Consider the following 16,688-nt stretch of genomic DNA (forward strand, 5'->3'; position numbering starts at 1 on the left):
CCTTGATACAATAATGCAAGAATAATCCAAGAAAATTGTCCTGGAGTGATAGAACATGAGGGGAAAATAGAAATAGAAAAAATCCACTGATCACTACCTCAAAGAACTCCTTTGTGGAAAACAAGATTATCATTGCCAAATTTTGAAAAATCCCAGACCAAAGAGAAATTTGTGCAAAAAACAAGGGAAAAAATTCAAATATGTGGAGCTCTAAGTAGTGAGAAGGGGTGGCAGTAGTCAGTTGAACAAGTGAAAGCTTGACTCTATATCAAGATACAATAAAACAAAACTTAAGGGAAACAAAAAATAAAAAAAGAAACAAGAATGAGAAAACAAATTCAATAAGGTTAAACTGTTATATTTCTATATGGCAAGATAATATTTACAATTCTTGAAATTTTTATTATTTTAAGAGTAATTAGAAGGAATATATGTAGACGAGGATGTGGCTATAAGGTGACTTTGGTGGGATGATAGAAAAAAACAAAAATAAAGGGAGAAGAAAAAAAATTGCACTGGAGGAAGAAGAATGGAGAGTTTGAATGGGATAAATTATCCAACATGAAAGAGGCATGAAAGAACTATTTTAATTAAGGGGAAGAAATGATAAGAGGTTGACAGGATAAGCTTAAACCTAACTCTCATTAAAGTTGGCTCAACAATTTGGAACTATGCTCAAAAAGTTATCCAACTGTGCATAGCCTTTGACCCAGCTGTGTTACTAATGGGCTTATATCCCAAAAAGATCTTAAAAAGGGAAAGGGACCTATATATACAAGAATGTTTTTGGCAGCCCTCTTTGTAAGTGGATGCCCATCAATTGGAGAATGGCTATATAAATTGTGGTATATGAATATTATGGAATATTATTGTTCTATAAGAAATGACCAACAGGATGATTTCAGAAAGGCCTGGAGAGACTTATATGAACTGATGCTGAGTGAAATGAGCAGGACCAGGAAATCATTGTATACTTCAACAACAATACTGTATGATGATCAATTCTGAGGCCATCTTCAACAATGAGATGAACCAAATCAGTTCCAATTGAGCAGTAATGAACTGAACCAGCTACACCCAGTGAAAGAATTCTGGGAGATGACTATGAACCACTACATAGAATTCCCAGTCCCTCTGTTTTTGTCCACCTGCATTTTTTATTTCCTTCACAGGCTAATTGTACACTATTTCAAAATCCAATTCTTTTTGTACAGCAAAAAAACTGTTTGGACATGTGTATATATATATATATATATTGTATTTAATTTATACTTTAACATATTTAACATGTATTGGTCAACTTGCCATCTGGGGGGGGCAGGAGGGAAGGAGGGGAAAAATTGGAACAAAAGGTTTGGCAATTGTCAATGTTGTAAAATTACCCATGCATATATCTGGTAAATAAAAACTATTTTTAAAAATTCCAAAAAATAAATAAATAAATAAAGTTGGCTCAAAGAGGGAATAACATGCACACTGGCTGGATATAAAATTTTATTTTACCCTATAAGCAAGTAAAAGAGATACAAGTAATAAAAGGGATAATCTAGCTCTGATTAAAAGGGAAGGCATATTGGGGAAGGTGGTAATCAGAAGTAACACTTGTGAAAAAAGAAAGGATAGGAAGCATTAAAAGAAAAGGCATAAGGGCAGCCAGATGGCATAGTGCATAGAGCCCTGGAGTCAGGAAGACCTGGTCATTTCAAATCCAGCCTCAGATGCTTAATACTTCCTAGCTAGCTGTGTGACCCTGGGCAAGTCATGTAACCACAATTGCCTCATAAAAGATTAAAAAATGATTTTTTAAAAAGAGAAAGGGAAGAATGAATAAGTAAAAAGTGGCATGGAAGGAAATACATAGTTAAAACTTTCAATGTGAATGGGATGAATTCATCCATAAAAAAGAAGTAGATAGCAGAATGTGTTTTTTAAAAGTACAATAACTTGTTTACAAGAAATACATTTGAAGCAGGGAGATACACATAGTGTAAAAATAAGGATCTGGAGCAGAGTCTATATGTTTCAACTGAGGCAAAGAAAGCAGGGCTAGCAATTATGATCTCAGACAAAGCAAAAGCAAAGATAGATCCAATTAAAAGAGATAAAGAAGGAAAGTCATACCTTACTGAAAAGTATCATAAACAATGAAGTAATATGATCACTAAACATATATGCACCAAATGGTATAGCATTTAAATTTTTGAAGAAGTTGAGTTAATTAGGGGAGGAAGTATAAAACTATGGGAAGAAAATGTGGGTAACCTCAACTTTCCTCTCTCTGAACTAGATAAATCTTTTTTCCTTCAATAGTATTTTATTTTTTCAATTACATGTAAAGATAATTTTCAATATTCATTTTTGTAAGATCTTAAATTCCAAATTTTTTTCTTCCTCTCTACCTTAAGAAAGTAAGCAATCTGATATATGTTATACATGTACAATCATTTTTAATATATTTCCATATTAGTTATTTTGTGAAAGAAAAATCAGAGAGGAAAAGGAGAAAAGCCATGAGGAAAAAGAGCAAACAAAAAAATGGTAAAATAGTTTGTTTCAATCTTCATTCAGTCTCCATAGTTCTCCTTCTGGATGTGAAAGGCATTTTCTATCCCAAGTCTATTGGAATTGCCTTGCAGTCATTGCTGAGAAGAACTGTCTATGATGATCATCACATAATCTTGTTTCTGTGTACAATGTTTTTTTCTCCTGGTTCCACTCACTTTACTCAGCAACAGTTCATGTAAATCTTTCTAGGATTTTCTGAAATCAACCTGCTCATCATTTCTTATAGAACAATAATATTCCATTACATTCATATACTGTAACTTATTAAATCATTCCCCAATTGATGAGCATCCACTCAATTTCCAATTCCTTGCCACCACAAAAAGAGCTGCTATACACATTTTTGCACATGTGGGTCCTTTTCCCTCTTTTATGATCTCTTTAAGATCAATGACATTGCTGGATCAAAGGGAGTGCATAGTTTATTAGCTTTTTAGGCATAAGAAACACATACATCTAACAAAAAAATAATAAAGAAATTAAGGAGGTGCATAAAATTCTGGAAAGGTTACATATGATAGATCTCTGGAGAAAATTGAATGGGAATAGAAAGGAATGTACTTTATCTCATACGTGGCACCTACCCAAAAAATTTGACCATGTATTAGAACATTAAAAACCACAACCAAATGCAGAAAAGCAGAAATAGCAAACACATACTTTTCAAATCATAATTCAATAAAAATGATGTTCAATAATGGACAATGGAAAGAAAGATGAAAAATTAATTGGAAATCAAATAATTGAATTCTAAAAACCAAGTGAGTAAAAGAACAAATCATAAAAACAGCTGATAATTTCATTAAAGAAAATGACAACAATGAGACAACATAGCAAAATTATGGAATGGAGCTAAAATGGTACTTAGGAGGAAAAAAAAATATATATGTATATATTTTTTCCTCCTAAGTTTGTTGATATAAGAAGTTTTATATATATATATATAAACTTCTTATATCAACAAAATAGAGAAAAAACAGATCAATTAATTGTACTTTACACATTTCTAATTAAAAGACCAGAGCTGAATAAAAACATTCAGTAATAAATATCCAATTGGATATCTTAAAAATCAAAGGAGAGATTAATAAAATGGAAAGTAATAAAATTACTAAGTTGTTTTTTGTTTTGGTTTGGTTTTTTGCTGAGGCAATTTGGGTTAAGTGACTTGCCCAAGGTCACACAGCTAGGAAGTTTTAAGTGTCTGAGGTCAGATTTGAACTCACATCCTCCCAACTTCAGGGTTGGTGCTCTATTCACTGCACCACCTAGCTGCCCAGTAAGTAAGTTAATAAATTAAGTTAGAGGCTGGTTTATGGAGAAAAATCAATAAAATAGAAAAACCATTGGTTCATTTGATTTTTAAAAGGAAAAAAGAAAACAAAGTTACTAGTATCAAGAAATGAAAGAGTTGAAGTCACCACTAATGGAAGAGGAAATTAAGATAACTGTTGTAAGCTATTTTCCAAATTGTATGCCAATAAAATTGACAATTTCATTGAAAATATTAACAAAAAAGAGAAATAAAATACTCAAATGACTCAGTCTTAGAAAAAAGAAATTGAATAACCCATCAGTGAACTTCCTAATAAATAAATAAATAAAAATTCCCAGGACCAAATGGATTCACAAGCAAATTTTACCAAGCATTTAAAGAAAAATTAATCCCAATAATATATAAATTATTTGAAAAAAATTAGTTGGAATCCTACCAAATTCCTTTTGTGACACAAATATGATGCTGATAACTAGGCCAGGAAGAGCCAAAACAGAAAAAGAAAATTATTGATCAATTTCCCTACTGAATATTGATACAAAAAATTTAGAGAGAATACTAGCAAAGAGATTACAGCAATATATTACAAGGATCATACACTGGGATTCATCCATAATTCAGGACTGGTTTGATATTAGGAAAACTGCATAATCAGTTACAAAAACTAACATCAGTAACAAAACCAATAGAAATCATATGATTATCTCAATAGATTCAGAAAAGGCCTTTGACAAAATATAGCACCCATTCCTATTAAAAATGCTAGAAATCATAGAAATAAATGGAGCTTTTTTTAAAATGATAAGTATTATTTATCTAAAACCATTTTTGTAAGCATTATCTGTAATGGAGATAAAGTAGCAGCCTTTCCAGTACAATCCAAGATGAAGCACGGATGCCTATAAATGGAGCTTTTTTTAAAATGATAAGTATTATTTATCTAAAACCATTTTTGTAAGCATTATCTGTAATGGAGATAAAGTAGCAGCCTTTCCAGTACAATCCAAGATGAAGCACGGATGCCTATTTTCACTTTCCTTATTTAATATTATGCTAGAAACTTAGCTATAGCAATAAAAGAAGAAAAAGAAATTAAATCAAAACAGGCAATGAAAAAGCAAAATTATCACTCTTTACAGATGATATGTTGTACTTAGAAAATTCTAGAGAATCAACTAAAAAACTACTTGAAATTATTAGCAATTTTAGCAAAGTTGCAGAATACAAAATAAATCCACATGTATCACCAGCATTTCTATATATTAACCAATGAAATCCAACAAGAAGACATATAAATAGAAATCCCATTTAAAATAACTAGTCAATATAAATACTAGGAGTTTACTTGTCAAGACAAACCCAGAAATTGTATGACCACTACTATAAAATACTTTTCATACAAATAAAGTCAAAGGTAAACAATTGAGAGGCTATGGGGAGGCTGAACCAGTATAATAAAAATGACAGTTCTACTTAAATTAATCTATTTATTCAGTGCTATACCAATCAAACTAGGGGAAAAACTATTTTATAGAACTAAAAACAAATAACAAAATTCTCTGGAAAAACAAAAGCTCAAAAATATCAAGAGAATAAACAAAAAAAGATGCAAAAGAAGGTAATCTTGCCCTATTTTATGAATATGATCATAAAGAAGTAATCATCAAAATAATTTGGTACTCATTAAGAAATAGAATGGTGTATCAATGCAATAGGTTAGATACAAATTACATTATAGTAAATGATCATAGTAACCTAATAAAAAATTTCTTAAAGTGTGCACATAATTGAATGTGAGGGTTGTGAAATTATGATTTATTAATATCAATAAATGTTTGATTTGTAGATGTTTTTATATACTGGGGAAAAGTTTAAGAAGCCCTAATGATCAATCCAAAGACCCAGCTTTTGGGACAAAACTTCTTATTTGATAAAAATTGCTGGGAAAATTGAAAAGACAGTATGGCAGAAACTAGATACAGACCAACATCTCACATTGTACACCAAGATAAGGTCAAAATGGGTTTTTATACCTAAAAGTTAATATCATCAGCAAATTAAGAGAGCATCTAATAATTTATCAGATTTATGAATAAGGGAAGAATTTAATACTTAAGAAGATATAAAGCTCTTTATATATAATTTTCTGATAGTAGATAAACAAACTGTGGTATATGATTTTAATGGACTACTATTGTGATATAAGAAATGGCAAACAGAATGATTTCAGAAAAACCTAGAAAGACTTACATAGACTGATACAGAGTAACATGAACAGAATGAAGAGAATGTTGTACACAATATCAGCAATATTATTCAGTGAAGAACTGTGAATGAGGGAGAGGATTTTGGGATGATGGAGTAAGTTAGTAAATTTCAAGTTCTCCAAATATCCCCCACATAGAACAAATTTGCACTTCAGGAAAAATCAAGAAGTCTTGGGGCAGAACAGGTACAACCTGAGAGGGTCTGAAGAAATACCCTAGGTTAGGGTTAATCTGTATTAAGTACAAGCATCTCCATGTTAGCTCCACAGAAATATCAAGTGAGGAATTCTGGGGTTATGAGTGTGGCCAGAACCTTAACAAGAACCACAGAAACTTTCACTTCCCAGACTGCATGTAGAGTCAGTTGGGGAAGACTGAGTGAACTTCAGCTGATTAGGAATGTCAGGTCCAGATGTGCTGTAGAAACAAAGCCCTGGACAAGAAGGAACCAGCACCCAGATAAGTGCAGACAGTGGAGCAAAGTCACTGCTGGCTGCAGGCACTTGATGAAAAGTGGAGTTCTTGGTTTGGGGTTCTAGGTTAGAGGGAAAAGCTAAAGTGAAGCTTGAAGCACCATCCCCCACTCCCCTATTAGAGGTGCTTACACTAATAATTCTTATTTTCAAAAAAATAAACTGGCAAAAAAGAAAGAAACCCACCATAGAAACTTACTATGGGAACAGGGAAGACTGGGGTTCATCTTTATAAAAAGACATTGAATTTTAAAAAATCTTCTACACCAAAGAATGATGTGAAATGGCTCCCTGTTAAGAATGTATAGAAGAATTCAAAAAATAATTTAAAAATCAAATGAAAGACACAGAAAAAACTAAAAAATAAAAACCAAGAAAAATAAAAAGATTATGGAAGAAAAAGTTAACCAACTAGAATCGGAGATACAGAGTCTCAAAGATGAAAATAACTCTTTGAAAATTAGAATCTGGCAAGAGGAAGTTAGTGAAGCTATGAGAGACCAAGAAATAACAAAACAGATTATAAAGAATGAAAAAATAGAAGAGAATGTGAAATATCTCATTGGATAGACTACTGATCTAGAAAACAGTTTGAATATAGATAAATTAAGAAGTATTAGATTACCTGAAAGCCATTTTCAAAAAAAGAGCTTAGATATCATCTTTCAAGAAACTATCAACAAAAAGAGTCCTGACGTGTTAGAATGAGAAACTAAAATAGATATTGAAAGAATCCACTGATCACCTCCTGAAAGAGATCCCAAAATGAAAAATCCCCAAAATGTTATAGCCAAATTGCAGAGCTCCCAGATCAAGGAGAAAATATTTCCAGTAACCAGAAATAAACAGTTCAAAGATCAAGATGTCACAGTCAGGATAACACAAGATTTAGCAGTTTCTACATTAAAGGATCAGAAGGGCAAAGGAGCTAAAATTAGAACCAAGAATCACCTACCCAACAAAACTGAGTTTAATTCTTCAGGGGAAAATGGATATTTAAAAAAGTAGAAGACTTTCAAACATTCCTGATGAAAAGACCAGAACTAAATAATATACATACATATACAAGACTCAAGAAAAGCATAAAAAGGTAAATAGGAAAGAGAAATCATAAAGGATTCAATAAGGTTAAACTGTTTATATTCCTACATAGTAAGATGATATTTGTAACTCCTCAGAATTTTCTCATTATTAAGGCATGTTGTGGTATGATTGTTGTCCTTCATTTTCAAAAAGGTCCAAAATAATATCACTACGTTAGTCAAATTAGTGTGAATGACTATGGCTGATTAGACCAATATGAGCTCAGAATGCTCGGAATGAGTGTTCCTATGAACATTTGGGTTGGATTCTCTAACTTTGTGCATCTTGTGTTTCTTCTGCACTAAGGCGATTCTGCTTTGCTTATACAGCACAGCTCCTTCTCTGATGAGGGCACACCATGCTGCTGGGTTTGTCTTGTGCTAGTGTCTTCCATGTCATACAATCTCTCATAAATCTCTCATAAATTCTCAAGAGAGAACTTGAGAGTGTCCTTGTATCATTTTTTCAGGCCATCTTGTGAGTGCTTGCCTTGTGTGAGTTCTCCATAACACAGTATTTTTGGCATTCAAACACATTTGGCAAACAAGCATATTTGACATTCAAACGATGTGGCCAACCCAACAGAATTGCACTCTCTGCAATAGAGTTTGAATGTTTGGCATTTTAGTTTGAGAAAGGCAGGGTGTGTTCAGGAAAAACTAGGACCTCTGGTATAGAACTGCTGAGCTCTTTTCAGGGCTGCTTTCCACTTTTGATATCTACCTGATCTATCTAACTTTCACCTGTGGATCCAAGAAGCTGTAGCATATACAGTGGCCACACCACAGTAGACTATATTAGCAGATGAAATAAACCAGGTTGAGGGTAACCAAGGGATATCAAATACTACGATGAGTTAGGAAGGTATGTACCCCAAACATGTGAAGACTTCCCCTGGTGAAATGGGAGGATGAAAACAATTTGTTCCAATAGCCATGAAGATAGATGAAGCAAGTGCCATAGAGTACTTAAAACTTGGTTATTAGGGCAGTTAGAAGATATATACATAGAGAGCATAGTTGTGAGTTGAATAGGATAAAATAATATCTAATAAAATAAAATTAAAAGATGAGAAAGATGAATGTACTAGGAAAAGGGGAAAGAGAGAGAAAATGAAATAAATTATCTCTCATAAAGAGATACAAAAAGAGGAAGATGAAAGAGGTGGAGGTGGGGGGTGAGGTAATGGTTAAACTTCACTTGCACTAGAATTAGCTTAGAGAAGGATTGGCATGTATACTAGTTGGTTTAGAGAACTATCTTATTCTACAGCAAAGTAAAAGAGGATGATAAAGGAGAGCAGACTGGGAGAGGCAGTAGTCAGAAGCAAAATACTTTTGAGAATAGAGTGAAAGGAGAGAGTAAGATAAGTGGGGCAAATACAATAGAAGGAAATACACTTAATAATCATAATTATGAAAGATTTACAACAGATTTCTTTGATAAAGGTCTCATTTTTCAAAGATGTGGAGAAGAGTCAAATTTATATTTGGCTATATATATTATATATATATATATTTTATATATATATATATATATATATATATATGTATATATTTTGGATACATTTATATTATGGGTGTTATATATATAAAACAGGCATTCCCCAATTGATAAATGGTCAAAGGAAGGGCAGCTAGGTGGCGCAGTGGATAGAGCACCAGCCCTGAATTCAGGAGGACCTGAGTTCAACTGTGGTCTCAGACACTTAACGCTTCCTAGCTGTGTGACCCTGGGCAAGTCACTTAACCCCAGCCTCAAAAAAATAAAAATAAAAAAAATAGATAAATGGTCAAAGGATATGAACAGAGTTTTCAAACAACACAAAGTTATCTATAGTCATATAAAAATGCTTTAAACCACTATTAATTAGAGAAATACAAATTAAAATAACTCTGAGATATCATCTTATACCCAACAAGTTGACTAATTACAAAAAAAGGAAAATGACAATTGAAAGGGATGTGGGAAAATTGAGATACCAATGTATTTTCGGTGGAGTTATAAACTAATTCAACTATTCTGCAGAGCAACTTGGAACCATGCCCAAGGAACTATAAATGTGCATACCCAATAATAGTACTACTAGATCTATATTCCAAAGAGATCATAAACACGAAAAAAAAAGAACCTATAGATACAAAATTATTTATAGCAGTTGGTTTAGTGGTAGCAAAGAATTAGAAACTGAGGGGATACCCATCAATTGGAAAATGGTCTAATAACTTGTGGCGTATGATTGAGATGGAATATTGTTGTGCTATAAAAAATGGCAAGCAGGATGCTGTCAAGAAAACCTGGAAAGATTCACATGAATCAATGCAAAATGAAATAAGCAAAACCAGGAGAACATTATACACAGTAACAGTAATACTGTATTATGATCAGCTTTGAATTATTATTATTCTCACTGATAAAATAATCCAAGATAATTTCAAAGAACTCATGATGAAAATGTTCTTCACCTCCAGAGAAAGAACTGGTGGAGTCTAAATGCATATTGAAACATAATTTGTTTTAACTTTCTTTATTTTTCTAATTTTTTATGCTTTTTTCCCAAAATAACTAATATGGAAATGTTTTGCATGACTATACATATATACTTACATCAAATTACTTGCTTTTTCAATGAAAAGGAAAATAAGGGGGAAAGTGGGAGAAAATTTTTGGAACTCAAAAAAATTTTTAAAGCCTAAAAATTGTTTTTATATGTAATTGGGAAAAATAAATACTAAATAAAAATGACAGTTAAGAAAAAAAGAAATGGAGACTAGATGACTACTTGTTAGGGATGTTGTAGAAAAGATATTTAGATTCCTTGTTGTTCAGTCATTTTCACTCTTATCTAATACTTTGTGACCCTATTTAGGATTTTCTTGGCAAAGACACTGGAGTGGTTTGCTATCTCCTTTTCTAGTTCATTTTACATACGGAGAAACTGGGGCAGAGTTAAATGACTTGCCCAGGGTCACACAGCTAATGTCTGGAGCCAGATTTCAACTTAAGAAAATGAATCTTCTTGACTTTAACAAGCATGGCACCTTAGCCACTGTGCCACCTAGCTACCTCTTAAGTCATCTCTCAACTCTGTGATTCTGTGACAACATGATCTATAATGTTCCTTCAACCTGTAATTGCCTGTAATTCTGTCATTTCTTTAGTATCAAAACTTTTTTTTGGTCTTAATTCAGGCCCATTTCCTATTATTTGGTTATCCATAGACACAGAAAACTAATTAGTATCTTCCTAATAAACCTTTCATAAACTCAACTACAGTGACTGACACCTCAGATTGACACCTTCTCCAGGTTACATAATCCTAACTCCTTCAACCGTTCTTCTTTGAATAATGTTTTCTAGGCACCTTAATAGGGAGAAACAATGTGACCAAACTGGCAAAGTAAACTTTAATTAGAACAGATAAAAAGCCCTGCATTTAGTTTAGAAAAACTATAAAAATAGGATGAGAGTAGAAAATCAGAGTTTAGCTAGAATTTAATGTAGGGAACTGCCCGAAATGAACAAATATTTTGATTTGATTCTGTAGATAGATCTGATTCATATCAACAAAATGTGACATCAGTTCTGTTAGAGCAAGGAGGCCTAGTGTGTGAAAACTACCACTGATTATTAGAAGAATTGGTTAGGATATCGAGAAGAGCATAAAAGTGATGCTGTGTGATATATATAGTCCCACTGCAAATAATGGTAAGCCACAAAACTGCCTTTCCAATTCATTTTTGTTTTATTTTTAATTTATTTTATTAATGTCTGAACTATGCTTGGGTTAATTCCCATTTCTAGAGAAAACAATAAAAAGCCTGACTCAGTCAAAGAATTTCTCCTCATTGTGGCAATTTAACTTTTCTTGGAATAGAAACCCATGACTTCTATTAGGAAAGCTAGTCAATCTGGTAGTTTCAGAAAGAGCTATCTGGATACCATACCAGTTTGTTTGTCTTGTTAAGAGTCAGAAAGGTGGATCCAATGTTTCATCTTACATTTTTTTCTATTATCTACCTGATGAACCAATACTAGAAAGAAAATGTGTATTCACATTGGTGAAAAAATTGTGGAGTAGGAGAAATGAATGATAAAAGCAAGAAATTGATTTTAAACACACACACACACACACACACACACACACACACACACACAATCACCACGCCTTAAACTAAAACTAACAGGATTCCTAGATTCTAGCTCTCCTAAGGAATAAAGCTCCTTCAGAGAGGCAAATGGATCATTCATGACACATAAACTTCACTCAATATATTATAAGGAGTCTTTGTCATTGGTGTTAACCCATCTAAGAGCTATTTAAAGACCAACTACCTCACACCAAATGGGAGCTGTCTATCTCTTCACATCTGAATCCTATCTCTTCATATCTCTCATACATCACAGAGGATGATGTAATGTCAAGGGATACCAGACTCCACCATTTGCTTTCTTTGAGAAGATTGTGCTAACCACAGCAGTCCCAAGAGAAATAGATACTTCTGAATAGTAGTCCTTGCTAGTGTCTTCCTAAGTCCATATACTCAAACACTGCCTGTCTAAACAGATAAATACTGTTCTAAACTTCTCCCCATGCTGCACATGCTTTATAACCATTCATGTTAACACAGAGGCAACGTTTTATTTAGCTCCCAATCCATGCATGGGCATTGATCATAAGATCATTCACCTATTCCTCTTTATACATATACATACACATACACATACACATACACATACACATACACATACATACATACATTCACATTCATATACACACACTCACCACCAGATGGTATCAACTTTAGAAAAAAACTAATCCTTTCCAAACCTACTTTCTAAACTTATGATGAATGGAGCAGTCACTTCAGATTAAGGGTTAAGTGACCTGAATTCTAGTCTTGTCATTGTATTTAATTAACCATGTGACTGAAAACAGGTCATTTCATCTCACTAGTGCTGTTACTTCATCTGTAAAATCTTAAGATTGGATTATTATCTCTAGGATCTCTTCCAATCATGACATACTATGACTCCCTAATCTTTTGTCACTTAATACAAGCACAGACCCCACAGGACATATGAAAAGTACAGGGCTGATCTCCTGCAAAGCAAGGAAGCCTCTGGAGAAAGCTGAGGAGGTGCCTCAATGGGTTATCACTGATGAGTTGTTGGAAGCAGATCTTTCTGGCCCTATCCTCATTCCTCTCATTAAATGATATCTTCAGAGTTCTCACTCAGAAACTCACACAGAGTTCTTAGGAGTATTTCCTTAGCCCAATAAAAGGTGATTCTCAATGGCAGAAAATCAAGGAAAAGGAGAGCTGAAGAAACAGCTCTCTCCTGCTCTCCATTTTTTCTATTGGAGTCAAGTATTGGAGGAAGTCAGCTATTAGGGGAAAAAGTGCTGCTCTCTTCAGTTGCTTTACAGTATTGTGTAGACAGTCTACAATAAGGGATAAAAGAGAGACATCACAGAAATTGTTGTCTCATTTTTTTTAACAGGTTTCTCAACCTATTTCATTCATATGCTGAACCCTCCTCCTTCCCTTTCCTAATTTTACTGCTCCATCCACAAAATAAACCTCTCTCTGCTGTCTTTGTGAAGTCCTGTGATTTTTGAATATAAAATGCCACCCAAAACATACACATACATACATACATCCTCCAGTGGGAAATCTGGAGAGTGTCACCCTGTTATCCAAATGCCTCAGAAAATCCTTGATTCCTCCAAATGGGAGAATACTTGGAGGGAAGGGCTGTTGTTGCTGGTCTGATGGAAACATTGCCCCAAATAGCTCCTCTTCTCTCCTTTGAAAACAAGGGGCTTAGGGGACTGTGTCAAGGAGGGAGTGAGGGGATTGTCCAGGCTCACTATAGAATAAGAACAATTCTTCTGAAGTAGAGAGATTTCAAAGATACCTCAGTCCTCCAAAGTCTAACAATTTGGAGAGAGCCCTTCCCCATTCATCCACATGTGATTTTTGTCACTGCACTAGTGTCATGGAGGTTTCAGTGGCCCAAAGGAACAGTGAGATGGTTCAGTTTCTTGTCAGAGCAGTAGAGGCCAAAAACAAAAAAAAAAAAAAAAAAAAAAAAAAAAAAAAAAAAAAACCAACCTTCTGGGAAGAGAACAGGAAAGGGAAAAGAAGGATGAGAAGGAATAGAAGAAGTCATGGGTAGAAGAAGAGGCTAAAAGAAGGGGAGGAGGAGGGTGGCAGGGCCCAGCTCAGACGCGGGTGTGTTTGCAGGTCCTCGAGGCACCTGAGGTGGAGGGCATTTCCTCATCCACTGCCGTACCCGAGTCTTCTTTACGTAGACCAAGGCCTATGTGGGTCTGCAGGGCTGCTGGGGTTAGCCATTCCTTGGGGAGGCAGCTCTGAAGAAAAGGGATGCATGAGCTGAAGTACGCCAGGCGATTCACCCACCGAGGTATCTCCCGACCACACAGGATCTAGCAGGAGCAAACATAGAGAGAAGGACAGGTTTGATGCTAATGTTACATGGTGATACAAAAAAGGACATTCAGAGACACCCACCATCATAAGGGCAAATCCCTGGTTCTTTTCTCTGTGTCTGAGTTAAAGGGATCATGGGATCGTAGGTATAGAGATGGAAGAAAGATACGTCTTCATTTTATAGCCTTACACAGATAATAATAATATCTGGAAGATTCAAAATCTAACAATCTTATCATTGGCCCATACTTCTACTAAGAGAGATCCTGGGTATGACTTCGAACTATTGTGAACCCCCTACTCCCCAAAAACTTAACAGAGCTCCCAGGAAGTATTCTAAGTAAAGGGAGACTGGGGTCTTAATTGGACCAGAAAATGTTTCCCTCCCCCTCCTCACTTTCCCCTATTGTAGTGACACACACTGCCAGACAACAAACAGGAACTCCTCTAGGCTTGGCTATGCCTAAGTGGCTGCCAGGATGGGGCAAATGATTTGGGTCAAAATCCTGGCTTCCCCTATTCAGCCTTCTGCTTCCCAGTTTCAGGTCCCTCTACCTTTAGGATCTTAGTGGAACTACTTGGGAGGACAAACTATCCAGAGAGAAGTTTTTGTAGCTTCAAACTTCTTCATGGTTTCATTAATCTACTGTTTCATGAATTCCTGGTAGCATTTTCTCCCCTAGACAACTGCTCCTACAAAGAGGATTAGATTACCTATAGAGTAGATTACCTGTAAAGTCCCTTGAAAGCAAGTTTGTTTACCATTAATGAAGGGAAAAATAAAAATCACTAATTCCAAAGCCAGGTCAGAGAAAGAAGGATTGTAGAGCCAGATGATTTTAATTTGCCCACATAGCCTTTTCTAGCTGCTGAGAGGAAAATTATTAAATAAGAAAAAATTTAATTAACCCTCTTTTCAGTGATCTTCTTTAAGAAAATACAGTTGTGAAATGAAAATTTGATATTTCATCAAGAATTAAAATATTTCCATGAGAGTAATCTTTTGTATAGCTATCTACTCAACCTCAAAAAGCCTTAGTTTTCTTAGCTTTGAAATGGGAATATTTGTATCACATTTAAGTAGTTGTAAGTAAAGTGTGTTGCAAACTTTAAAGCACTATATGAATATGTTTTTATACAATAACTTTGTTCCCTCTTATTCTTATAGCTATCCTTTGTTTTTACATTGTAACAAAAATTTTAAAAAGAAAGGGGGGTAGCATTTCTGCAAAACCAACCAATACATCAACAATATCTTACAAGAGATGCCAGATTCCACATCAGTGTTTCCTTATATCTACAAAGAAGAAAAGGAGCTTCATTTTATAATTTCTTTTTTAAGTCCAAACATAGTTAACTACAAACTTGCTATATTTGGTATTTTGTTTTGTTCTTTATTTATATTGTTACAATAACTGTGAACATTGTTTTCCTGACTCTACTTACTTCATCAGTTAGTATTTTTTATGCTTCATTGGTGTGTTCATATTGCTTTTTTCTAATAGCATAAAAACATTTTTGTTATTATCATAGAGAAAATTTTGTTTAGCTATATTCCAGTTAATAGTCATTGGCTTTGCTTCCAAGATTTGCTATGAATATTTTGATTTATAGCCCAATTAGAATTATAAGGGACCTATATTATAAATCATCACTGGAAAATATAGCTAACAATGGAATTTCTGAGTTAAAAGATATGAACAGTCTATATGTATATTTCCTACATGCAAGATACTACTTTTGGCAAAATAGGAATTACAAAGAAAGATAATTCATCAAATATTTATTAAGCATCTACTATAGGCAAGAAACTGTACTTGTTGCTAGAATGTCAATCAATGAAGGGAAAGAGATAAGAAATGCAAAGGTCCTTTTGAAAATAAAAAAGCTACAAAACTTCGCACTATTATTTCTTCACTAAATCTTCCTTTACTATCTCATCATGGCATAGAGTTGACTCTGGATTCTTGAAAATTTATGCCTGGTTGGTCCTACCAAAGAAAAACTTTGAACATGAACCTAGTGATCAAAAAATCATAGATTTAGCATTCAAGGGGACTTTACAGGTAATCTAGTTGAAAGTTCCCATTTTATTGATGAAAAACTAAGGCCCAGTATATATATTGTCTGTAAACTAACATAGCTAAATTTAGGGAAACTCACCAGCAGAAAGTGAGCGTCTAAGTAATAATTTTAGACATAAAAACTCTTTACTAAGACATAAAGGGGATTGTAATTGAGGGAGCAACCACACTATTAGAAATCAAAGAGTCTTGAGGCATTGAAGTAGATCATCATTTTTGCAATAATAATATAAGCCACTCTAGCAAATCAAATGAGAGAACCCTTGTACAAAAATCTTGGGATTTAGGGTTTTTATTTTCTCATTAAACTAAAACATGAAAGTGTAACATTATATACAACAGTGATTATGAAGAGGCAGCCTCAGAACTGCCCATTATACTGAAAAATAAGATTTAGTCAAGACATCTTGTCTTGGCTTGCCATTGGCAAATCAATTTAATTCTCCAGTTCCCAATTTTCTCATCTATAAAATGGGAGCTAG

The 16,688-nt window shown here is 34.0% G+C and overlaps 1 protein-coding gene across 6 annotated transcripts in view; it reads right to left on the bottom strand.

Annotated features, from left to right (window-relative positions):
• Positions 1–11,401: 11,401 nt before the first annotated feature.
• The window catches only part of LOC141556281 (deubiquitinase DESI2-like), an 89,243-nt gene continuing 83,956 nt past the window's right edge, over positions 11,402–16,688 (bottom strand). For all 6 annotated transcript variants that reach the window (XM_074290159.1, XM_074290160.1, XM_074290162.1 and 3 more), the window contains one exon: positions 11,402–14,118. In XM_074290159.1, coding sequence (XP_074146260.1) covers positions 13,894–14,118 — 225 coding nt within the window. In that variant the 3' untranslated portion in view covers positions 11,402–13,893. The remainder of the gene's footprint in view (positions 14,119–16,688) is intronic.

The sequence above is a fragment of the Sminthopsis crassicaudata genome, chromosome 2, assembly GCF_048593235.1.
Source record: "Sminthopsis crassicaudata isolate SCR6 chromosome 2, ASM4859323v1, whole genome shotgun sequence".
Lineage (NCBI taxonomy): Eukaryota > Metazoa > Chordata > Mammalia > Dasyuromorphia > Dasyuridae > Sminthopsis > Sminthopsis crassicaudata.